General features: G+C 43.6%; 2 protein-coding genes across 11 annotated transcripts in view; one reads left to right on the forward strand and one right to left on the reverse strand.

The window, feature by feature from the left end:
- The window catches only part of JMJD1C (jumonji domain containing 1C), a 167,090-nt gene extending 164,894 nt beyond the window's left edge, over positions 1–2,196 (forward strand). For all 9 annotated transcript variants that reach the window (XM_074593126.1, XM_074593132.1, XM_074593130.1 and 6 more), the window contains 2 exons: positions 848–979; positions 1,287–2,196. In XM_074593126.1, the coding sequence (XP_074449227.1) occupies positions 848–979; positions 1,287–1,376 (222 nt within the window). In that variant the 3' untranslated portion in view covers positions 1,377–2,196. The remainder of the gene's footprint in view (positions 1–847; positions 980–1,286) is intronic.
- A 7,562-nt stretch (positions 2,197–9,758) lies between these two features.
- Positions 9,759–25,835, reverse strand: NRBF2 (nuclear receptor binding factor 2). Of its 2 annotated transcripts, XM_074593136.1 has the most exons (5): positions 25,766–25,823; positions 25,651–25,692; positions 14,108–14,192; positions 12,487–12,527; positions 9,759–11,308 (listed from the first exon to the last, which is right to left on the reverse strand). In XM_074593136.1, exons 2-5 carry the CDS (start codon positions 25,678–25,680, stop codon positions 10,592–10,594), a joined length of 873 nt encoding a protein of 290 aa, XP_074449237.1. In that variant the 5' UTR covers positions 25,681–25,692; positions 25,766–25,823; the 3' UTR covers positions 9,759–10,591. The 2 variants fall into 2 exon arrangements, with proteins under 2 accessions (XP_074449237.1, XP_074449238.1); XM_074593137.1 differs by having other exon boundaries at positions 25,651–25,835.
- Positions 25,836–26,120: the final 285 nt, after the last annotated feature.

A 26,120-nucleotide genomic window follows, 5' to 3' on the forward strand; every position in this document is an offset into this window, starting at 1 on the left:
ATTGGCATTGCACAACTTCAGGAGCAGCTAGAATTTGGGGAAACGAGGTTTCCGATGTGCTGAAGAAGCAGTGTAATTTCTAAGGGTTTCGGGGTGAAAACCTGATGCCGTGTGTTTGTGAAAAGGGCAAAGAGGAGTTGGTAGTTAGGTCTCGACAAGGAAGTGTTTTTTCCTTTCCCCTGTCCTCCAGGTGTCACCTGGGTGGCAGGAGATGGTGTCCGTTTCTCTTGGTCATTCCTCTTATCAGTAAGAAGTGTTCAGAGAAAAACGAAAGTGCTTTTTTTTCCCCCCTCCCCTTCTGAACCTTTCCCCTTGGTTCATGTGGTGGTTTTTTTTTTTTATTTTAACTATCTCTACCGGCAGTTCCTTCCCATTGAGCATGGCCAGCTGTGCCCGGCAGTGTGGGTAGGAGCTTCCCGCGTGGCCTGAGGAGGAGCTGGGTCCTGCAGGACAAGGCCAGCACCGCGGCAGCCCTCTGCGGCTGGGGCGCCCGCGCGGGGCTCTGGCCGTGGCTGTGCGGCGTTGGCACGGGCAGCGCCTGTGCAGCTGGTCAGGGGTAGAACAACGCTTCAGAGCGTGGTGAATCCATGTCAAGAGACGACTACAGGAAGAAGTGTGGGAGCACAGGCAGACGCGCGTCGTTCAAAGTGTACCTTTTGCCAGAAGCTAACTTATCTAAGTCGAATACACTTAATTGCTCTCTACATAAAACATATAAAGACGCCCTTTAGTCTGATAAGCCTGTGGTTTAAGAGATCTCAAGGCCCACTCTTTTCTCAGGTATCTCTGCCAAAGAATAACCCCAAAATACTAATTATCGGTCTCTTCTTCTTGTTATTTTGGATAGGTGCAAAATTTTCACAGCTGTGTTCAAGTCACTGAAGACTTTGTGTCTCCAGAACATCTTGTACAGTCATTTCACTTAACACAGGAGCTGAGGCTGTCAAAGGAAGAAATCAATTATGATGACAAACTGCAGGTAGGAAATGAATTCTGCTCTGGAAGCTGCTGGGGAGGGAGGCAGGGTGTGCTCAGGCTCATTGAAATGCGGAGCCCTGCGTGGAGATACTTCCTCGCTGCCGTTCACACAGAATAACAATGAGCAGCAGCACCGATGCCAGGGCCGTAAATGACTCTCCCTCGAGTTGCTGGTTTTATTCATTTCGTTTTAAAATGTGTAAAAAGGTGATTTCCTTTTGCACTGGCTTGATGCGGCCTTCCTTGTTTTTTCCATCCACTGTTCCTTTGCGGAGATCCTGACTGAAATCTGTCTGATGTTCTTGCAGGTGAAAAATATCTTGTATCACGCAGTTAAAGAAATGGTGAGAGCTTTGAAGATTCATGAAGGTGAAATGGAAGATATGGATGAAAACTAAGCGCGCTCTGCTTTTTCGTGTTAACATCAAACGGAGGTGATTTTTTCTAATACATGAAGAGTATGCACACTAATTTAAGCTTCACGAACCATCAGTGCCAAGAAAACGTAGTCATCGTATTTACTCGTCAATGACACTGCAACGGTAGAGCTTCGTATCACAGCCACTGTGATTACATGTTAGACTTGCAAACAATTAAGCAGCGTTCTGCTGTCCTGTATTATAATGTACATGAAGTTTGTGAAATGTCAAAGATTTAAGATGATGTATTTATTTTTGGAAAAAAAAAACAAACACAAAATTCTATGCTATATTGTTGATCAAATGTAAATGTGACTTGTACAGTTTGCTAAAATAATTCAGATATTTTTCACTACATTGAGACAGTTACTGTGAGAGTAGGACACAAACACCAGCTATTGCCTGCATTTGGGATCTTGCTGAGTCCGCACAGCAGTCATGTCATAATCTGAAAATTACTGCCAAATAATTGTAAACTTTGTAAAATATAAAGTATATAAAGTAGATATTAAATACAGACACTTCAGTATTTTATTGAAGCTATTCAGTGTACAATTAAACGTTTTCAAAAGGTGTAATTTATTTAAAAATTGTCTCATTTTGGTAAAATTTATGTGAACTTTTAAAGCTAAATATTAAACTTAATATGCTATGTAAATATATACATATATACATTCAATGATGTATTTTTTTAAAACATTGGCTTGCTTTAATTTGTTAAAAGTGCAAGTGTTACACATGCTTTGTACATTGAAGTTGAAAGGGGTTTTACATTTTCCATTAAAATGACTTTATCAAATGTTGTCTCGCCGTTTCCTTTGCCGTGTGTGGGACAGCCCGAGTCCGTCTGCGCGGGGCCGGGTCCCCAGGGCTCTGCCCTCTCCGGGGGTGAGACCAAACTGCCAGGGAAGGGCTGGAGCGCAGCTCCCACGGCTGCGCCAGGAGGGGCCTCTCCTTAAGGTTAAACAATTTAAACATTGCTTATGTTCTGTCTTCAATAATTCAACACTTACTTTGGGCAAAGGGGGAGAGGAATTTCTATAGAACAATTATTTTTATAGCGTCTTGGCTCTTTACAGTTCAAGTAATACAGCAATGGAATGGTTGTTTAAAAAAAATGGTATCTGTTTTTATTAAATAATGATAACTGTTAGATAGTTGAGCAGAATTCCAGCTCTTGGAGTTAGTTTGAAAAGTTAAAGTGTACGTGGATTTACATTACTAAAACTATTCAAATGTTTAGATTTGATATCAAATGTTAGGTGCAGCTGTTGGCTCACTATCGACATGTCCAGAAGGGGGTAGTGACCAGCCTGGTTACTGCTCCCACTCTGACTGACTGACTGGGGCTTGGGTCACACAAAAAATAAAAAATAATAACTAAAAAAATGCAACGGTAACAAAACCCCATATCAATTATCTTAAGAAACAGCAAAACACAAAAGCAATTTCTGGTTCCAGAAGTAAAGTTCAAGTTCCTTAGTTGGTTTGAAAACTTGGAACTTTGAAGTTGCAAATAGGTGGGGTTAGCGCTGCTGCGCGTGGCGATTCATTATTAACTTGGTTCCATCCAGCGTCTCCCTTTTCCCTGCCTGCGGCACAGAACAGCATTGCCTGAAGATGCAGAACTGCTGGTGTACATTTGTGTTATGACAAGTGGAGTCAAGTGAGTTGCATGTCCTTTTTAAGTTTAGGATATGTAAATGAGTGAATTTTAATCAAGTCTCAATATTTCCCCCTATCCCTGAGTTGAGATTTGGTGAGGTACTTTTAATGTTTGTGAAGTCTTGAGGCTGCTGAAACATGCACTTCTGCTGCAGATGGCCGTATCCCCACAGCGTTTTCTCCATGCACTGAGCAGCTGTTGGGCCAGGGCCTGTGCCGGGGCCTGTCTCCGGCTGAGTTGAAGGGAACGGCCTGGTTTCCCCCCGAGTTACTATCAGGAAGTGTCACGTTGCTGCGTCTGCCCTGGCCAAAGCCTGGCGCTTCCTGCTCTGCTCCTCAGGCGTTGGGGTGCTCCTCTCTCCGTGCCCGCCCAGCCGGCAGCACCCGCTGCTGCTGCTCCATCTGAGTTTCGGCACCCTCCCTTGGTCCCGGAGGGCTGTCCCTGTCACCCCACAGCACGGACAGACGCCGGATGGGGGGATCCCTGCCTGTGCCTCTGAGGATGAAGCATTTCTTGCCTCATCAGCTGGCAACCGGAGGAGTCGCTGAACAGAGGCTGATCTGTTTTTCCAGGTGTGAATATTGATGTTCTTCCTTTGTGACCTTTTTCCTGCCACCTTTGCAAAGTTGTTAATATGCTGAAACCTGTGGGTGGAGCGGGCGGCAAAGCAGCAGGAACCTTACGAAGAAAAGCCTGAGAGATGGACAGGATTTTAAGACAAAACGTGTCATTTTGTAGAGGCAAAACTGATGGGCCCAAGCTGGTGTTGCACGATGCGCTGTACAGTTGCTGGGGTGAGTAGATCTTTGCTACTTTTGTCGCAAAGATAAATTGACAAATTAGCTTGAAATGGCATAAATAGGATTTCTTTGTAGTCACTATGGAGTTTAACTGTCCACTTGGTTTGTTTGGAAGAGTTTACCTGTAGTGAGTTGATCCGGTAGTGACACCAGATGTATAGTTTGAAAGTTTAGTGATTAATGGTTATTTCTGAGGGATTTGCGATGCATAAAAACAACCTGATGCGTTTTGTAAATCGCTTTGGGAACTGCTGCGGGTGGGGATGGGGCGGCCTCAGGAACTGCCCGCCACAAGGACGCTGTTTCCCGGTCACTACTGGGAGGGGAAGAACCAAAAGCGAGTGAACACGGAAAACGTGGCACAAGCTGAGTGCGGCAGGGAGCGCTGCAAAGCGCTTATTGCCATCGACTTGAAAAGACTGCAAGTCAGGTGCTGCACTTGTTAGCAGAACTCGAGAAATTGTTACAGGTAGCAGCTACTCCAAATACCACTAAAAGAGGCCAAAAATTCTGTTGTTTAAAAGAATATTTAGTGTATTAAATTCAGCTTATTCAGTGTCTTTAAGATGTCTGGCTGGGCCGCAATGGAGCGGACGGAGCCCCCCGCAGCGGGGCTGGAGCTCTGTTGCTGCCGGAACCACAGGAGGGCTCGTAGCTGATGTCGGGGACTAAAGAGGGGCTTGTGAGGAGCTGGTTTGTTTTCAGGTTTGTTTTTCCCTCTTGGCCATTTCCATGTTCTGCGAGGTGTTACTGGGTGCATTTTTCCCATTCTTCCTTTCCTAAAGGCTCCAGGAGGTTTTCTGGTCTTCAATCTCAACTGCTGTAACAGAGCGAAGAGCATTCGATGACATCAGCTGAAGCGGTTTGAGTGCAGGAACACTGTCAGCTCCTAGAACAAGAATATGAAGTACCTCCTTTGTCTTTTGCCACCTTCCTCTTGAGACCAAGCTCTGTCTCAATCTGCCATGCTCTGCACAAAACTCTTCTGCTCCATTTTTCTGTCCCTTGAAGGCTTGTGTCTCAAAGTCAGCGAAAGTGCAGGCCTTGCTCTCCACACCCCCTCCTTCCCTCACCCCTCCATCGTCATCTCCGTCCGCCGCACTGCTGTACAGTAAATGACCACAGCAATCTCCTTCCGATTGTAACTGCAGAGGTAACTAATGAAGAGTAAGTCATTAGCAAACAGGAAAGAGGAGCTGCTATGGCCTGAAGTATTGCAGCATGGATGGATGGCTGTGTATGTGGTTTAGCTGAAACAGAAGGTACTGGGTTGCTGGAATTGCCGGCAGTGGAACCGTGGTCCCTGTCGTGCATGTCCAGGCATAGGGGGTTAGAACAGTCTGATTTTAAAATCTATTTATTCTGCTCCTCCAGCTTTGCAGAAGTTGCTCCCATCTGTGTGTAAACCGGACCCCATCTGACCAGCGCTACGTTCTCATGCTCTCTGACCTTTTCGGTAGGTGGTACTTTTGTTGGTCCCCTCTCCCGTGACATCCTGTCAAGCCCTCTCTGCTCTCGCAGCCGACAGCCTTCCCTGCCCCGTGCTGGTGACTGGGAATTTCCCTTCCTTCCTCCTTCCACAGCCACCATCACCCCGTTCCGCTGCTCTCCGCTGCGGGATGTTTGTGCTCTCCCCCGCATCCGTGCTGCCCGAGCTGCCTCTCCAGACGGAGTCTTTGCTCCGTGCTTTCCCCTCCTCACTCCCACAGCGTCCGCTCTCCGCTGCGCTCCTGCTTCCCACCTTTTGGCTTGGGCTTTGCTAGCAGGATCCTTCGCGGTGTTCCCATGGTACGCGTGCCCCAGGAGGGCAGGGGAGCAGGCAGTGGCGCGGGGGCTCCTCTGATCCAGCCTCCACCCTTTTTTTCCACCCCAGCGGGGTCGCCCAGGAAACTCCGACCAAGGAGCAAATGATCCGCAGCGTTAGCAGTGCGCACAAACCAACCTTAGGACTTGCTGCGTTTGTTCTTGTAGGTTTTGAAAAGGAAGTTAGGATCTATATATAGCTGGTAGGAAAATCTTGCCTCACAGCAAATCGGAGACATGTTTTACCTGATGTGTTGCGTGCAAACAGTTGCCTTTTAATCATGGGCCTTTCTAAAACCAAGTGGTAGACTGAAGGATTTTTACTGTTGTGCTCCACAGTGAACATTTCTGGTACCTTCCAACCGCACCAACACAACACGTTCTCGACACAGATGCCCGTTTCTTTTTCCAGTCCGTGGGCACGTGGTTTTATCATAGCTCTCTGCTTCCGTAGTGGAATTAAAGAGTAGGGTTTAGTAGCTCTGAGGCAGGAAATCCTGTATTTTCACAGCTCTAAGGATTTCACATTGTTTGATCTCAATAATACCGTAACTCCTGCAGCAAATGGGCCTGAGGGAACACTTCACATGATTCCAAGACAAAAAGCCTGGGTAAGTTTAGGTTACTTCTGGTGAAACAAACGTGGGAGAGAAAGGAGGAGAGGAAAAGATGGCCACTGCTCTGAGTCTGTAGGGAGCAACGAACTTCTTTTTATGTGGTTGAACTCCATGGGCCACATCCGCAGGCAGAAAGGCCTGGCAAATGCTGCCCAGCCTGTACCCAATTTGCAGCAGCCACGCTGCTACTCTGGTTACTTGTGACTGGTTTGGTTGATTTTGTTTTCTACTGTATTCTCAGTCCAATTCAGTAAGGGATTTTATCAGCTGTTGGGCTGTACTTGTTTTTCTCCATCTCTTTTGCTAGCTAGCAAGCCTGGTTTTGAAGAACCACAGAACAGCCCAGGTCGGAAGGGACCTCGAAAGATCTCCTGATTCAGCCTTTTGTGGGAAAGGCAGCCTGGACGAGGTGCAGTCCCCGCCACCGAGAGCCGGCCAGGGGGAACTGCAGATGGCTGCAGAGCTGCTGCTGACAGGAGAGCAGGAAGGAGCTCAAGGCCAGAGCTCCTGAAAACCGAAATGCTCTTAAAGGAAGCGGTCACAAGATCCTCTTTTCTCTTTATATAAAACCAAAATGTAAAACCTAACACTTCTGTATTTTGGTTTTGGCTGTCATCGCAAGTAGCCACTGGTGGTGCAGGCTGCAGATTTTATTCTCGGGAGACTTCACGTTGCTTCCCAGCCACCTTTCTTTGGTTTCTCCTGCTGTGGAGATACAGCCAGAGGCTGGGTAATCGCAATTTCTTTTTTGCAAAGCTTATGTTGGCTATATTCAACAGGGATATAATATTTCTGTGTTCCAAGACAAGAGTGGTTTGTGTGGTAAAGCGAAGTCTATGAACAGAAGTCAGCGTCTGGACGCATGGTTAAAATTGGTTGCTGGTGAGACACTTTGAAATAAGGGACCACAGAAGTTTTTAGTTCTGTCCCGTGTAAAACAGCACAGATCAGACTCACCGCCCGCGGGGATCTTTCTGCGTGCTGTGCCAGGCTTTGGTTACACACGGTGTCACCACCCATAACTAACCGCGGCGTCGCTGCTGCAACATCGCGTACTTTCTGCGTAGTATCCACATATTGTCATTATTTTTGAAAGGCCTGGGGGAATCGGCCGGTTCACACCGTGATGGCAAGAACAAGACGCGGCCGGAGGGAAGCGGGGCTCCGCGTTTTAGCCGAGCAGGACCACCAGGTGGCGGTCGGTGGCCACCAAAGGCTCCGAAAGAGTCAACCAAACCCTCGGAAAGCGGCCGCTGGCCGAGGGGAGAGCGGGGTCCCCGCCGTGCTGGGGGGCTGGTCACCCCGGCTGGTGGAGGAGGCTGCAGGGGGACAGAGCTGTGGCGGGGGGAAGGCAGCGTGGAGGAGGAGCGTGACCCATAGTGCCAACTAACCCAGAGGCGCAGGGAAGGGAAACCGGGTGGTGTTATCATTTCACGATGGCAGAACTCAAACAAGCGGAAAGGCAATACTCATTTAAAACAGTTTTAAATTGTTGGGGCATAAACTAATCGCTGACAGACATTGGAGAAGAATTTCCTTAGATATATCACTTTATATCTATAAAACTTGTCCTCTAGTGGCGAGTATTCTCTATACAACCTTTCATGCGTAAAAGGCACTGTGTGATTGCTTAGCTGTGAATTCAGACTGAAGAATTCCTTACTTGGAATATTTCATCTTATTTCATACACTTGGCCTTTTCCCTGGGATGTAAGGAATTTTATAAGGAAAAGTCATTATTGAATGGACTCTGCTGTAGGATGTTCTACAGACACCCAGTGCTGCTGAGTGGGGTGATCCTACCTGCTCCCGCGTGCCTGGCTCTCCAGAGGCTTCATGGCTGGCTGGCTGTGCTGCTCGCGGAAGGGAGGGAGAGAAGAGGCTGGCAGCACTGGGCTCTCCTTTCAGCAGCAGCACCTGTGCTGCTCACTGGGCACTATTCTTTACTGGTATCACCTGCTCCGGCTCTAGGACAGAAATACTCAGCTTACACATCACCTTCATGGGGCTCGTGTGACACGAGCAGCCCTTGTGCTGCAGCTCAGAGCTCCTCTCCTGTGAAAGGGAACATCGCACCCATTCTCCTTTCTGCACCGCTCATGGGAGTGGAAAACTCAGGCTAAGCCACGCTGCCTGGAGTTTGATTTCAGCAGCAGTCATGTGTTGAGTAGGCACATGGCAAAAACAAACAAACATTTGCATTGCAGGAGGGAGAAATGTTTTAACAACACTTTGAGAAGTACCAGCAAGAAGTTTTGCCCCTGCTTGGCCATTTTCCTACAGATAAGCGGGCTTCCCGCAGACTTGAGGTTTTGTTTATGCAGCTCTATACGAAGGGACAGTTTAGTCTCAAGAACAGAAGGTAGAGCTTGTAATTCCCCTACTCCCTCTGAAGAATCCTGACTTCAGCAGAGGCAGCCCGGCTAAAAATGGCTTCCCTCTCCTATAGCTGCTGTTTGCAGAGACAGCCATAACGTCTGTCTGTCGCTGACACCCCTGGTCTATTGTCCCTGGCAGGGACATGAGATAGGTGCTTAAATAATTTTATTTCCTTCTTGTGAGCAGATAACCTTTTCCTTTGCTTTACTTGCATGAATGGGAACTCTGCGCTCCCCTGCCCTGTACCCGTAGCAGCCAGCCAGGCAGGTGACGGCAGAGAATGTAACTTGCTCTTTGGTGGTCGCAGCGAGCTGGGGCTGACCTGGGACAGGTTACCTTGTCACAGCTCTTCTGTGGGGCCACATCCTAAACTGCTCCAACTGAAAAATAACTTCTCTTCCCCTAGCAAGATTAGTTTCCTGCTACCATTCAGCGCAAGGGACCTCCTCTAATGAACTTGTCTTACCTTTGTTTCCATAGGCTTTTTCTAACCTCCAGTCCCTACTCGCCTTCAAGCAAGCACAGGAGACACCAGGTATACAGAGGTAAGGGGAGAATTTGCACAGCAGTAAGGTGTCCTTGCTGCACTTCCAAGTCTATTCTGGAAGAAAAATATACCCTTAGAAAGCAAGCTTGCATTTTAACAGCATAAGAGTAACTTAAAATGGAGTAGCTTGCAAAACTTAACGCTTTTCATTAATCAGTAACAGCTAAAGTTAACTAATGCCTCCACTCCCCACTGCAGCACTGGCTGAGGCTGCGGGGCAGGGGCTGAGGGGGGCTGCACTGCCCTCCTCAAAACCCAACCCCCCCAGCAGGCCTGCAGGGCTCTCGTGGCACAGTTCGTGCAGCGCCAGGTAGCCTGTCCCCGAGCAAAACCTCAGTGCTGCTTCCTCTGGCACTTTGGCGCTCTGGGGGTGTTAGAAGCCAACTATCAGCCACGTATAGGCAAAGCCCTCTGAATTCATCCCGTCTTTCCCATATTTGCTGGATGATGAACACAGAAGTTCAGCTGTACACATGTACTAACGCTGTTAGTATACTAATCTTGATTTGTTTTTTATACTCTGCGACATTCATGGAGATTTAACACGCGTTTAGTGTCAAAACACCTTGCTTTTATTTTCATATCCTTTTTGAATCAGGTTAAGCTGTAAACAATTTATTTTTCAATCAAATACTGCCAGCTAGAATTACTTCCATTCATGCATCACTGAAAACAAAAAGGGTATTTTTCTTTAAGTAGAGATTTTTCTTTTTTAAACAATGTCACTTTATACAGAAACCAATAGCTAGATTCGATGCACCCTGATTAGTTATGTAAACAGATAACGCAAAAAAAAAACTCGTCAACAGAACTAATAAGTTGGTTCCTTCATAGAATGGAAATTAAAATCTCTCCTGCCTTGAGGTTAACATGGTCAGGAGCATAGAGTGTGGCACATAAATCCATCTAGGAGGTGTATAAATTGCACTGTATCTGAATTAACAAAGTTATGCATAATGAAATGCACAGTTTAAATTCATGCTAGAAAGCATCTTTCAATATGAAGTGGCAGCCGACTGGCAACCATAACAGTTAGGTTCTGCACCATCATTTATGGCATTATAGATAACTATTACCTATAGCATACTTTAAAACCCTGAAGGATTGCGTTACTTGAAACATTCTCCAGGCAGTCATTTGGTTTGAAACATTAGGAGAAAGACTAAAGAGCTCGCCATCTTATACCGATTATGGTACCTTTAACTTCTATGAAGTAGATCAGATATGGTGTGTATTTCACAGTAACAAAGTTGCTTTAATGCCTTTTCTCCAACAGTAGGATTGTGTTAGATGTTTCTGCCCTCAGATCACCATTGTCCTGGTGGTTTTCCCTTTTCTTATGTTTGGGTAACTACATTGAGCACTTCTGCTGGTTTTTTTTTTTAACTATTCATCAGTCCTTTCAGTATATCTTCGGAGAGTTCCAGCAGAGGGAGTTCGGGGGACGGGATGTCCAGGGGGGGAAGGTTGGGTATTGGAATGTCCTTTGCCTTCCCAGCAGTTGTTGCAAACTTCTGCCAAGTTGCAGCTGAAGAAGTCGTTTCTGAGTGTTGCTGCAGACCCCACAACTCGGACTTCTCGACAAAGTCAGCATCAACATCCAACTCCTTGTCTACTGGAGATTTTTGGAGTCTAGCTCTTTCTGCTTTTAACTGCTTATTCTCTCTCCTTAATCTCTCATTTTCAGCTACAAGAAATTCTATGTGCCGTTTCAAATCTGCAATTTTGGTTGCCTGCTCCTCTATTATTGTTTTGTCATCTTTTGGAGCTTTACTCCCAATACATGCTTCTACCGGCTCCTTTTTTTTCTGAAGCAGAAATAATAGAGTATCCGGGTCCCTGTCAAAGACACCCTGAATATCCTGTGGATGTTTCTCTGCGGAAGGGCTGTATTTCTGAGTGACAGGAACCAATACATTTTGATCGTCAGAGTCTTCAGCAGATGGCTTATAAGAAGTCTGAAGATGTGCGGCTATTTCCTTGTCCGCATTCTGCTGGGCTTTCAGCTTTTCCTCCCTCTTTGCCCTTTTCCACCTCTCCTGGATGAGCAGTAACTGTTTCATGTGACTATCCCTTTGTAATTCCAGTGATAGCTGAGCCTGAGTAAGAACAAGACGAAACAATTTAATTGGTGATCCCTAATTCCACCTGAATATTCACACACACAAAGTTACCTGCATATAAATGTTTACATAAACAGCATCACAGCATGCCCCAGGGAGGGAAGGGGAGGAGCTCTTGTTACTCAGATACTAAATCCAACAAGAACTGATCTCTGCTTGTACAATGCAACAGATTCAGACACGTCACCCAAATTTAGCATAACTACTAGTATTGTGAAGGAGTGAGTTAACATTTGGTCTTTTTGTTTGGTTGGGTTTTTTTGTTTTTAAGTCACTGACCAGGCTATGGTAATACCTCTGAGCAGAGGCACGAGGAGTTTAACTGACCTATGACCGACACCAAGAGGGAAGAGGATCACTTGGCATGCACAGTCACACTTTACCTAAATTATATAAACTATTGGTATGTTTTTGTGATGGTATCTGCACAGACATATCAATAACACCCAGCACTAAGCAGAAAAGTGCTCCAAGGCCAGATATGGTCCCAAATGATTCAGCCATATTTAATGAAGGGGGTGGCATGGTGGTTAATAACTCACAGGAACCACCTGGGTAAAAGGCTACCATTTTTCTACAAGAATGATCCTTCGGAGGAAAGACACATGTCCAGTCTCCAAGGGTTATTTGCTTTCATAATATTGGCAATACTCAAAGCCTGCTGCTATAAAAGTGCTGAGCGGACTACGCTACTACTTTCACAGATAGATTTGTGCAATGAATAAGGAAAGGTGTAGGGCTGTTGTTCTGGAGATCCCACAGTCAGGATAACTAGAACCAAAATTACAGACTGTAGATGAGATGCTCAGCTTTGTGTCATGGCAAAACAGCTTAAGTGCCTCACAGCAACAGTTGAACATGAAACTAGTTTTATCACCTACTTGAAGATGCCTTGCAGACTAGAAACCATTGTTGGAGAACCCTTGGATGAGTTAGTAGTTCTCTTGTCCCTGCTCCATGTAAACTTGGAAAAACTCTCAAGGAAGAGTAGCATCACTGCACTTCTGAAACACCTGGTGCAGCTGCCACGGGTTCAGAAAACTATGCAGAGACTAACACCCAAGAGGGGTATGATCAGTCAGGGCCACAACATGACACACAGGCACACAACAGAGCCATGGCTGATTCTAGCGCCTGCTGTACTTTGGTCTCACCTGCTCTGACTGGGTCAGCTTCATAGCGTCTGTAAGGTATGCTGCAGAAGACAAAATTGATAAACACTTAGGACAGGGTTACAAAAGCTGAAAGTTCCTGTAAAAGCTAAGAAAAGGCTTCAGACCTTCTGTGTTCTGAATCCCCACATAAAAGCAGCAGTCCAGAGGCAAAGTATTTACCAAGTTACAGTGGCTGGAAACACCTGCTGTTTTTCAGAAGTCTGAAAAAATTACTGTAAGATCGTGTAATATATGCTACACTCTTCCCATGGCATCCTGTTGGCTCAGGTTGTTACAGTTTGTTTTTCAGAGGAGGAAAGTAGCCATTTCCAGAAAGTCCCAGAAGAACAACTTTCCCATCAAGGCAAGAAACACAGCTACGGACCAGACTTTTAACATACAAGCATTTTAAGACAAAATGTGGTAAGTAAAATCCTGTCGCCCATGGCACGCCAGTATTGTGAAGTCATGCTTTTTAATTATATTCTTGATGAAGAGGTATAGTCTGTAGTTTCCCACTTTTTTGATCGACTTCCCCTCCAAACCAGAAGAGGTGCTGGCTTACAGTCAGAGCAGCACTTCAAACTTTGAGTGTACCTTGCTAGCAATGAAAATGACAAGATATAAGAAATTCTTAACCAAATTCAGAAGGATGTAAGATAATAGCATAGAATCGTCAGATGAAGAAAAGCAATAAACATTCAGTGTATTTCTGGGTTTTGTCTTGGTATATGAAGTGAAGGAAACCAAAAAGAAAAGTCTGCATATTGGAATATAAGTGCTATCCCTCATTGCTCTGATTATTCATAAATACCAAAAACCTTATCATTTTCTCAAATTATGGGGTTTTCCAGTATTTATGAATGGGAAGTGAGAACACCTGGTTATCTAGGTTACAACGTTCAGAGTAGCCACTTATTTTGTCTCCACACAAGCTCTGTCACTGGAAATGTCCTACTTGTTGTACCAGTTAAGACGTCGTCTTTCTTCTTCTGCCAAGCAGCTGCCGCACTGTCAGACAGGTGACGGACTCCAACACAAATAATTAAGCGTGACTGGTTAAATGGACAGGTAAATGCACAAAGTCTCACTCAGGAGAGGCTGTCAATTGCAGCCTCAAGGCGTGCAATCTGCTGTTTTGCTTGAGTTCTGGGAAAGCTGAGCTCATCACCTGTTCTTGGCTGTCTTGATTCAGACATTGGGAAAGGAAAGTAAGTAAATGTTTGCAAGCAAACATTTGTCTAAGTATTTCCTTTATCAACAGAGAAAACAGGTGACTTCACCTATGAAAGCAGTGAAGAAAACACAAAGTGTAAAGTGAAACTGGCTTACAGCAGGTTCCCAGCTGCAACTTGTACATGACACAAGGTGTTGGCTTCATCTTGAGTCAAGAACTGCCCTCACAGTGATAACCGTCCCCAATCAAAACAACTTTGGAAATGACTGAATTTAGCTGCTTATGTTAGAAAAAAGTTTCCAAAAGGGTGCTTAATCTGGTCTGAAAATCAAATTTACATTTTAAGAATAAAAATTTCGCAAGTAACTAGATATTCTATTTGCATGAGGCATGGAAATCTAGAAACTGAGTTTAAGAGCTGGAACATGAGAAATGCCTACTCACCAGCAGCTTTTTTGTGACAAGAAATTGCTTCTTCATATTTCCCTGCTGCCAACAAACGGTCTGCTTTTCTGCTCTGCTGGTGAGCCTTAAAATAAAAAGAGCATTACATTAATGAGAGTTAACTGACAAATACTTATACACATTTTAAAAGTAATCAGTACATCTAAGAAACCTGTACTGATTCCAATTCTCAGGCTTTAGGCTCAGATCTCCCACTCCCTTCCAAGCTTTATAATTTCATTTCTTCTTTAATACTACCTTAGAAGAATCTGTAGCGTACAGGTAAGAACTGAAATTTGTTAATGCAGCAATGATGGTGTGTACACAACAAAATCTTTTTGAAGCTGTTCCTCAGAAAGTACATGTTCTCCTTTATAGGCAGGCATTTACTGTAGTTGTGCAAAAAGACCAGTAGGCCATAAGAAGTTATGAGAAGCTGTAAGTATTTAGGACCAATTTACCTGGCAGAATGCAAGGTACTTGAATTGTGTTACAGCTTACAGCTGGTTTGACATTTTCGGCTGCCCCATGCCCCAAGGGGCTTTGCCTCTTGGGTGAAGAAATTGCAAAAGATCTTTGGGTTTTTTGTTTGCAGCTTACACCAGTTAAGGGAAGCAGCACAGCGATAGTTAAAGATATCAAAGGCACATTGTTGCTGTACAACAGTTAAGTCTATACTAGTATTTGTAAGCCACTAATGTAAACCACTAAGGTAGAGTAAGGATGTTGCTGAAAGCGAGTAATTGGTGCAAGTATTTGCATATGCTCAGTGAGAAACTGTATTGCATAACCAGCACTGCAACATTTATGAAAGCAAGTCTTTTTGTCGTTACTACAAGACATGAATTTTATGGTCCTTCCTCCAAGACAAGCTGTGTAATATGAAAGGCTACAATCACTAACTGGCAAGGCTGTCAGTAACACAGACTGCTCATCACTGCTTTACTACGCGTCGAGCTTGAAGTAAACAGACGTCACCGACTCTGTGAAACAACATGAGACACTTATGAATCTGAATAAAGTGTTTGCCTCTTTCTTTGTTTAAGATTACTGTTTCTCAAGAAAGCCTTTACCAAATACATACTGTCTGAAACTTTAGGGGAAACAGAGCTGAAAGCCTGAAATCGGCCTCTGTAATTCTGTCTCTGACCAATACAAATTCTCTATTCTCTCCCTTCACCCAAATAAAGGCATAAAACATATCAGATGTTTGGTGAATATGCCACCAACTCTCTTTAAGCATATTCTGGGATCAAGATGAAAATAAGCACATTTGTCCATATCCTAAGATGTTAAAACATCTGTTTTCCTATAGGTCTTATGGAATTACACTTTTCTCTGTCTCCTCCAGTCTTGCTAGAAGCATCAAAGGTCAGATAATACAAACAGGATGGTAACATGATTCTGTCGGGGCTAACATGATACTTACACTAACATCCATTTTAAAAATAAATTCTAAAATGCAGGTCAATATCTTTGTTCTCCAAACTGACTTATCACCTATAGCGTTACAGTGAATTAAATTTTCTTCCAGAATTTTAGCAGCTCTGACACCACAGAAGAGAATGACTTCTACAGAAAACACTCTTTTGGGCAATAGTTGTTCTTGAACAATCCCTAGCAGTTGTATCACTGCATTTAGACAACTGGCTTTTCTAAAACTGATTTCATATGCTAATATGGAGTGTTCTTAAAAAAAAAAACCCACATCCTCCTTGATACTTCACAACAAATATTTTGGCTATATTCTCCGTCCTCACCTTCATTCAATCCTCAGAGCATTGTCAGCATTCCCTGTTTTTTCTGCCCTAGGGTTAAATAATATCAGAAGAGGAAGTGTTTTTCTATTGTAAAATCATCTATTTTATGGCCTTTTCCTATGGACACCTACAAATGACATATTCTAGAAAGATAAACTTATTTCCCACAGGAATGAACAAATGGTATCAGCTCATACAGAGCCACCTCCCCAGTTACTGGTGGCAGCTCATGCAGTTACAGATCAGCTATGTCATGGACATAAAAACGCCTGAGCTAGCTCCTTGCAAAACAATTTTTCAATAAATTAGTATTGATACAGCTGTTTCTGCAAACTGCACGGACAGGGCTAAAAAAAAACAGGGAAAGAGGGAGCTAGAGACAGAAGAGCTAAGAAAGCAATTCAACAAGCCTCATTCCATTTATTAGGTTCTACATATAAGAACTTGAGCCTGATTGTTTGCAAAGGTTATTTTCATGTGTTTTAAACTACTGGAGCATGATCTTACAAATCACTTAAGCACATGTAGATCACTTGAGGACAGTCAGTTGTTATTCGATTGGGCAATGAAATTATTTCCATTCTCATTAGCTCCCAGTGAAGCTGAAGGGAGTCTGAAGAAGTTGGGCTAGACTGTGAAGAAAATTAGGAAAACAACAGTCCAGAGATGCTAGCAAAAAGAAAAGGTAGGATCCTCTGATTACAAGGTCAACATGCCTTTCTTGCTCTTACATCAAAATATATAGGTGTCAGACCATCTTACTCTGATGCAGAGCAACAGAATTCCCCAGTGGAAAGAACAGGAACCGCATCAGACAAAAATCAGTTTCAGCACAGCCTTGTGTGAGAAAGCTAGGTGTTTTGCTAGTCAGTCACAGGGGAGGAATTCCTCTTGTTGTATGTTTTCCTGCCAGCTTGACAAGGAAATATTTGCTCATTTATTCCACCCTGCGAGTGTTTGTTCCAATTAGTTGATTGTGGAAGGACCAAGGAATTTCTCCCATTTTCATGGTAGATTATTCATCACCAGCAGTTTGAAGAAATTAGTGGTGCTGTTTCCTAGCAGCAAGTGATGAAGCTGCAACAAAAGCACTTGAATGCTTAATAGCTATGTATCACGGATAAGCTTCTACGTCTTGTTTAGTCTGCTGGTTTATTCTTAGTGCTCATTTACACTTAGCCACACAGCATCCAACCATTGTTAGCAAATCTATTTTGAACTCGCAGTGGCCTGTATCCCATTATAAAACTGCCAATGGAAGAATTGGTCCTGTATCATGAAGTGGAAAAGATGGCTCTGAAGTTTTTCCCTGGTCTGATGTCATGCTAGAGGAAGGTGTTTACACCAATAATTGTGGAGCTGCTACACTGGTTCCCAACAGATTCAAGCGGGACTGCTTTGACTTTGGTCCTGCTGCTGTGATGGTTACAGAAACAGCTGCTGTATAACTGCAGTGGGTTTATATATCTGATTTCTCTTTCCTCTTCCAGTTGCAGTGCTGGAAATAAATGTAGGATGCGGTGTAAGAATAATTATAATTTATTAACAAGCTATGGAATTGAAGGGGAAAAGCAGGTTGACAATTACTTCCAGATGTCCCTCACAAACCAGATGAACAGGAATTCCCAGTAGGCAAATGGACAGGTGTAACAACTTGACTCTCATTAGCAGAAGCAGGTGTGAGTGAAGGATGACCAAGCTAAAAAGCTTCCTCACCTTGCTCCAACGTATTTTGTTCTTAAGGGATTTGTACATGACTTATCATGTCCCTTGAACAACTCTGGATGAACTACAGAAGCAGGTAAGCTAGACCTCTTTCCTCAAACTTTCCAATTGTTGCTGAGATGTTAAGGGATGATACCTGCATTTGTAAGTTTGTACTGCTATTCCAAAGAAACATTTCTATTTGATTCTCCACCCAACTAACTCAAACCCTTGACTGTGTAATTTCTGAGCCACAGAATAAAAAAAATAATCAAAACCCCCTCTAAAACAGTAATGCAGGTCTCCTCTTTACCTAGAGCTTTCTTTAGCAGCTCAAAAGTTAATGTTCAACTTCTTTTTTTTTAAATATAAACTAGATGATGATGTGACTGCAGGCTATGAGAAGTGAAGCCCTAAGGCCTACTTACCATATTTCTTACTGCTCCCTCAAACTAAAACAATAAAAATTATAGTTTTCTTTCCAGAGATAGTGCACCATCACAATTTGAAGGATTACCACCATATGATCCTAGCTTAGACTGGGGTGGGGAAAAAAAAAAGTAGCTGCTGCTTCTCCCATATGATTCTAGTTGATGGCTAGCTATTATAGAAAGAATAATAATAGGAAAAAGCTTGCTTGGTCCTACAATATTTTTAAAAGCTAGAGGTAGTACTATTCCCTTTCAAACAGGGTAAGTCTACTACCCTCTCCTAAGAGCAGTAATTTGCAACAGTTCTCCTGTAGCTGAGACAGTCTTGTGTATAATTTGTTTTTCTTTGTTCCTCTAATGGGAATAGCTCTTCACTGGACAAAGCCTTGCACAAGATGTTAAGCTTACAGTCTTCTTTGTTCATTGTAAAGGATTCTCTGGGAAGTGAGAGAGTATATTAATGTTATTATGAAGCACAGATTACAGTGCCTTACTTACTAATAAAGTTCCAAATGAAGGCAGGAAAACCCAGCTGCTAAAATGATGGGGCCTGAGGAAAGCTAACTGAAAAGAAGTTCTGTCTAATATAACAGTTTGTAACTGTTTTACGTGAAACCACTATTTGCTGCTAATATCATCTATTTTATGCTGTGGATACCAGTTATCTTTGCCAGGAAGGATCAATACCTGTGCTCTCTTACCACTGAAAGCAAAGATGAAGGTATTTTTTTGAGAGATGATAGATATATTTGGGGATTTGCTTCCTTAAGGATACAGGGTTGTTTTTCTAACAATGTATGTGGGAGAAAGGAATAGTCAGAAAGTGCACATTGCATTGCTTCCATATTGTACAAAGGAGTGCTAAGCATCTTCCATGTGGATGTTTACAGCAGCAGGCCCCAAAGGGTGGGATGAGATGGTGAAGCAATGCTCCTCCCACCCCACAAGCACTGTCAGTGCTACACACTCTTTCAAACCCATTCTTATCAGGAGATAGTGAACTTTGAAAGGTTTGAATGCATATGTCTGCATATACATTGAAAAATGGAACGAAGAGAGAACAGGAGTGAAAAACTTGACCTGAGAGGTCCAAGAATATACTATGGCCATCCATTTTTTTTAATTAAAAAAAAAAAAGGTGCAATCATGATGAATAAAACTCACGGTGACTATGGAAAATGCTTGTATTCATGGGCAGTTACACTAAAAGCAAAAATAATGAAGAGTTGTACTGTACTTATGCTAAATAACGGGAATATGTTTGCCAGTAAGCCTAAAGATGTGGTAATGTGTAGCTTTAGCAACAGAAGCAAGCCCTCTTAAAAATAACTCTTTGTATTCTGTATAGAAAGACAGAGTTGACTGAAGGAGAAACAAAAAATGGCAGAACTCATTGTCGCTGCTGAACCAAGACCACTAGCCACACATTAGCTCAATTTTCTGTCTTTGAAAGCCTGCGCTTAGCAAGGTTGACAGAACAATGACTTGACTGTAAATTACAGGTTAGTGTCACTATAGAGCAAAACAAGTATGTGAAACACTCATGAGAATATATTCTCAGTATTAACAGACTCCTCACTCGCTTTGTATTGAGCTGTAAAGATGAGGAAGTTCAACTTGCTTGTAAGCAATAGTATTAAAATTGAAATATATGGGCAGACAGGCAACCAGTTGTTTAGCAAACCAACATTAATTCACTGAATAGCTCTAATTGACTACGCGTGTGTTCCCAACCTATTCCAAATTTAAGATAAAATGGTTAGTCTGAGTTTCTCACCATGCAAATGCAATTAAGAGATCTGGAATGAAACCAACTCACATTTGCACTGCTCAGGTTAGGTGGAGTCTTCAAAACCCCATACAGGCATAGCTGCTGCTCTTTCCCCAATCACCTGCAATTTCATTAAGGCGTGGTATCCTTTTACCTATTGTGTAGTCAAATCAACCTCATTCTCTGCCTTTTCATCCATTTAGTATGATAAAAGCACTAAATGCTTCAACTTGCTTGTCAGAGCCATTTTGTACACCTATAGTTCTCATCTACTTTGGTAACGCTTTTCTTGTCCCCATATACAGTGCCGCAGCTGGTACTACACAAATCTTTCTAACCGGAGGTTATAAACTAAATGGGAACAGTTCCACTGCCCTGATAATAAATAAAAACAATCTGGGCTCCTATATGTAGTCCTAAACCATATGGCTCAAGCTGAGCTACCCCTCGGTAGGGACAACTGAATCATCACAACAAACGGTCCGGTAAACAAACTATTCCAGGAACAACAATTTCAAACAAGCAGGGCAGAAAGGCTTTGGCCATGACTTCAGCCTGCTGCCTCCCCAGATCGCTATGAGACAGCTTCATTTGGGCCTTTAAACTGTTAGGCACGCTTACTCAGAGCTGACCTGCGTGGCTCGATGATATGCATGCAATGCCAGTGTGACACAGCAGAAAGGCACCGCTGGTAGGTACCCAAACAGCATAGATACCAGTGAGGAAATCACGCCAGTGTCAACCACCCATAGCTTAGCTAATTTTGTTCTTGACTGGGAGCTACTGCAAGTTGTTTTATGGGCAACAGTTTTATGCTGTGCTTTAATAGTATATATGACTGACTACAACACTGTTGAGCTTTTCTATGGGGGCTATTACTGATCTGGCTGTTCAGCTGAGTGTCTGATGCATCACCTTAGCACCTCCTGTCACTTTACTCAGACAGATTATGCTGCTGCCTCTGTGGCTTCACACCTTACAGTTCCCTTAGCTGAAATGAAAGGTCCCACTTAGGTCATGTTATTACTGGGAAAACCAAGACAAGGCTTCCACCACTGTGGTAAAAACAAACTTTGTGTTAGGCATGTCCATATAATGATATTTCCATTTTTATTACCTAAAAGCTTGTTTTCTCTAGTTTGAGTTCAGAATTGAGTGCATCTGCCCCTCTCTCTCTTTTTTTTTTTCATTTTAGATTGGAAGAGCAAGTATAGAAGCTTTCAGTTTAAGCTTTATTTAAAGAAAAAAAAACGACAAAGAAAACAAACTGGATTCAGTGGATGTTTCTGTATATTAACATAATATTCCTGTTTTTCCAATCAAAACCACAGAGCTGCAGGCTGGCATTAAGTCTCAAACACATTGGTCCACGTGGTTTAAATCCTTTGGTCTCTGGTAAACTTTCACAGATGCTTTCTGTTTTCTCTTCCTACTCTTCCATATTGCATAATTATTCTGCTTGTTATTTTGCCCTTGTGTCAATGTAGTATTCACCTCACTTCTAAATAATTTCTTAAAGTAGACCATTGATTGGCTTGCACTGGAATGGTTGCTACCAATGTCTTACAACACTAATGCTAAAAGCTTCCATAATATGAGATTCTGGCAATATACATTTTGTTGTGTTATTCTCACTCCAGCCACTGGTGTGTGCTTTCTATTTTTTGTCAAAACAACAGTTTTTTTCAAGCTGGGTCCCTTACACTTCAAGAAACTTCTAGGTAATATATATTCACAGATTTTGGATCATATTTTATTATAAACCATACAAGCACTATTACCTTGCAGGAAGAATACAAGGTAGAGGTGTTATGGTTCCTTAGCAGATATTCCTCAATATCTTCCTATAGAGTTAAACTAGAATTACAAAGTCCTGGGTGTCAGACTCTATTCAACCAGCAAGTTTCCTTTTTAGTCTCTTCTTGATACTATTTATCTTCTACTTTTACTGTGTTACTTTCAAGCTTCTGATGGTCAGTAGTGTGCTGTTGCGCTTCTTAACTGATACTTTTGCTCCTATACCTAAGGTTAAAGTTATTGCTGGGTACAAGGTCAGAACTCTTTGCCTAAACCAGATGGCAGTAGGAATTGCCCCTACAGCAGGTAGCACAGAGCTCTTAACTGTATTTCTTTTTTTACGGAGTGTCTTTTTTATGAAACTTATCTTCATCCTCTTGCAGTAAAAGTTTTTATCTGTTAAAGAATGTTGAGATGTCTTAGTTTATGGCACTGGATTATCTGTGAAACAAGCGTTCAGCTTGATCTACTACGTGGTTGCCTGCAGGTGCAGGGACTGCTTTTTAGTCCATACTAGTTTTAAGTTCCACAGCACAACCTAAATATTTTACTTGTGGGGTTGAAGAATTGGCTTCCTTATGATTAAAAGCATAAGGATCAGGGATTTAACTGATTCTTTCAAGATTAGATGGTGTCTCTCGTCTGTAAAGCGCACAGTACACTGAGGGGGGAGAGGGAAGGAGGGAAAATGGCAAGAAGAGACAAAATGAAAGCTCAAGTATCGGAGCTCCCCCAAAAGACTTCCCCATGGCTCTAACGCTCAGACGATGGCAACAGGTTTTGGAAAAGTTGTTTCAATTTCTTTCTAAATGAAGTATCACTGGATACAATGAATACCTTGAGGACAGCTCAGAGGAAAAATCAAATCAGCAGTTACTATTGTAGCACAAGTCCTAGAAAGGTTAAAAGAAGGAAAGATGGGGTTAGAATTTGCATGATTATTTGTTAAGCATGCATCCATGGCACAGAAGGTATACAAAAAGATAAGAATAACTTTAAAAGGAAAAAGGATGTCTGAAGAACTAAAGCCCCAATTCTAAAAAGACAGGTCCATTTCTCATTGAAATTATTAGACCTGAAGGTCAACAATTAAAACTTACATTAAACAAAAAACACTGCAGTGTTATATTTTTTTAAAAAAACCAAACAGATCCATAAAGCAAATCAGTATTTGTCTAGTGCCATGTACAGAAGTAAATCAGTGAGTTAAGGAAACCAAAATATAATTAAACTGAAGAAAAAAATAAATATCATTGACAATTTAAGGCATTAAATAAGACCCAGATGCATAAAGATCAAATATTATTTTGAGGGAAACATATCTTTCAGAAGGTAGAAAAAGAACGTAATTGATGTCAGCAGAACACAACAAGGTATGCCATGCCACCTGTAGTTAGGAAGGCTAAGCAAATTGTCAAATACATAAACAATAAGTGACACAGAAAGCAAGCAATGCAAGTTGTTAATTGCAGTTAGTGTGCTACATGTTGACAGAGAAATGGAGATGTTAGCATACTGCAAAACTACTAAAGGCTCTTTTTTTTTCTTTTTTTTTTTCTTTTGGTCAGATCAGCTCTCCAGGAAAATCAGGACAGCATCCATGCTTTCCAGTAACTAAGACTAGATGCCCAAATACACAACTAATGAACAAGTTTTACAGGCCAAAGCAACATCCAAGAACTATAGCAAATTCTAATGAAAAGCCTTAACTAAAGAAAAATCAATTTCACAAAAATTATCAAGCTGTGATATACTCAAAGAAGGAAAATATCCTGTATTTAAGTAATTGATAGCAGATAAATAAGCCTAACAATTAGTGTATCCAAAACCACTTTGTAGTTAAGGGAATTTTTTTTTTTTGTCTGATTGGGTTTTTCTCCCTCCTCTCTGATGGTTTGGCACCTTTGGGAAAAGTTGTGGTTTTCCAATCCACAGGAACTAGACTTAGGTAAGAGAAGAGATTTATAGAAGAAGCAAGTGAAATACATGACACTGGATAGTATCAAAAACTTAAATGAACATTCTTATATTGGAGGTTGGCACCTTCCTTGGGTGTTGTTGCAAATCTGAAACTCAGCTGCAGAGAGGGACTGTGACTAGAAAAGCTCTGCAAAACTCCAGTTACTCCTGTTTACATCCTTACAACAAATGTAGGCATGTTCCAACCATGGAATTGTACCCATTCAAGCTCTTGTCATGAAGAGCTTTCATGGTGCTTGACGCAACCTGAAAAGCCAGGTCACTTTCCTACATAAGATGATTCATGACTATATTGTGCAGCAGTTCCCAGAAAAGTTTTTGTATTTCAGGATACTCCTTAAAAGAGAGTAGCAGCATATGTGCAGGCAACTTAATGATTTTCTGTACAAACCTACATAAAGGAACTCTTTTCCTGTATCATCCGTTATGCAGAAGTGTCTTGATCTTACTGTTAGCCTGGTGCTAGACAGGTGTGGTAAATGCACACTCCTATCATGAACAGGCTTTAGTCATACTCTCATTACTCCTACAATCCTTAGTAAGTGGTCTCAGTAAGAAACACTACTAACTGGCAATATCTGAGCTGTCACAAAGCTGTTACTTTCAGCCATTTACTAGTGAATATTCAATTATCACTTTCTCCTTGGAACCTCAAGCACTAGATCTACCTTTTAAAAAGGTTTTCGCAATGTCTGTGAAATAGCTACAGTTTATCCCTCCTGCATTACAGTGCTGCAAGTTTGTCTGACTTTAAATCCATCATATCAACAAGTTACAAGAGCTTTCTACTTCCTGCTGCTCCTTATTTCAATCAGGCCTACAGTATACAGAGTAAAACATTTGAGACAGCACGATGCAGACATAATCAAAAGTGGTTCTGCACCATCACTTCAGATCTAAATAGACTATCTTCCTGCTATGCTGTCAGCCCTAATTCCAGGGGTCGTCTGCAACGCCAATTTTACAAGCCTTTTTGAAACCAGAGAGAGCAATCCAGAAGTACCTGACTGACTCTATATGGAGAAGACAAGGGTTTGTCAGGGCTGACGCCTTGCTGGAGCAAATAAGCTTTGATTAAAAACTAAACTGACACACATCTCTGAGGTTTACCTGGCAATGTCTAAACAACTTCTGGATCAGACTCATTCCTGGAAGCAGTACAGCTGTATTCTTGGTGTGCTGCTCCTGGCTAATTGAACCACTGGACCAAAGCTAGTTTTCTAAGGGAATGCTTTATGTATCACTGCATCTGAGGCATAGTCAAGATACAGATTTTTTCAAAATCCACAAGGCAGCAGAGAATTAACTGTTCATGACGCTAGATCTTGTCTATGTGACAGAAACCTACCAATTTAGGCTGTTTAAAACCTGATTAGCTTTTGTGAAGATGTGTTTTTCAGACACCTGTGTCTCAGTTAAAGTTCCTTAGAGGTTTAGTTTAAGCGGAATAATTACTGATTTAAGATTTTTAAAGCGCTTCACCTTCTGAAATGAAAAGAAGCATCTAGTCAGTAGTGAGCCCTGGTAAGTCTCTAAAACTCTTTAAACTTGCATAGGTACGGTGTGTGTCATCTAAACGCTTCCTTCCAGAACTTCCCCTGTCCCTTGTGTTGGCGATTTGGGTCAGAATTAAGACACACACACACACACACACACACACACACACACACACACACGCCCCTTAATCTAACCATGCCGCCACACGCACCCCTGCCTCCTTTCCTCTCCCTTGTGCCCCCGGGCACGGAGCAGCCCGGCTCCCGTACAGCCCATCGCCTTCCCCGCCCCTCCGCCACCGGACCGGGCTGTGGCGAGCCCGGTTCCCGCTTCTATACACACACACACACCAGGCCCCGCTCCCCTCCGGGCATGCCCGGGCCCGGTGCCGCGGCGGCAGAGCCTGGCACAACCCCTGAACAGCTGCTGGGGGGGGAGGGGGGGAAGCGGACAGGGCCCTGTTTACCGTTCAAGTCGCCCTTCTCCGCCCGCTTACCCACCAGCGAGAGGGGAGGGGTGTTCCCCCGCTCCCCGCCGCCTGAAGGCCGAGCACCGGCTGACGGGACCCCCCCTTGCAGCTTGTCCTCTCCCCCCGCGACTCACCAGGTTGAGGGGCCCCTCCATCACTTCCATGGACGGCGGGGGCTGCGGGCACATGGGCGCGGGAGGCGGCCTGGCTCGCCGGTGCCGCCGGTCCCCCCGCGTCCCCCGCCCCGGCGGCTTGTAAACACGGCGGCCGCTTCCGCCCGGCCGGTAACCGGGGGCGGCGCCTCGCGAGAGCCGCCGGGTCGCGCGAGACTCGGGCTGGGAGAGGGCGGGGTGTCGCCGGGGCAACGGGCGCCGCGCGCCTTGGCCCCGCCCCGCCCACGGCCGCCGTGCCGCTGAGGGCAGCCGGGGGCGCGCGGCCCCGGAGCCGTGGCAGGGCCCACGAAGCCGCGGTTCCTGACCCTGGTAGGGGTTTCTTCCCCGCTTTTTTTATTCAGCGCGTCCGTCTGCGGACGCGTGGGGTTTCTGTGAGGAAAACCCCCAGCCGGCGCGGCCGCGGAGCCTGGCGGTAGAAGCGGCCGTCCGTG

Source organism: Larus michahellis, chromosome 6 (assembly GCF_964199755.1).
Source record: "Larus michahellis chromosome 6, bLarMic1.1, whole genome shotgun sequence".
In the NCBI taxonomy this organism is placed as follows: Eukaryota; Metazoa; Chordata; class Aves; order Charadriiformes; family Laridae; genus Larus; species Larus michahellis.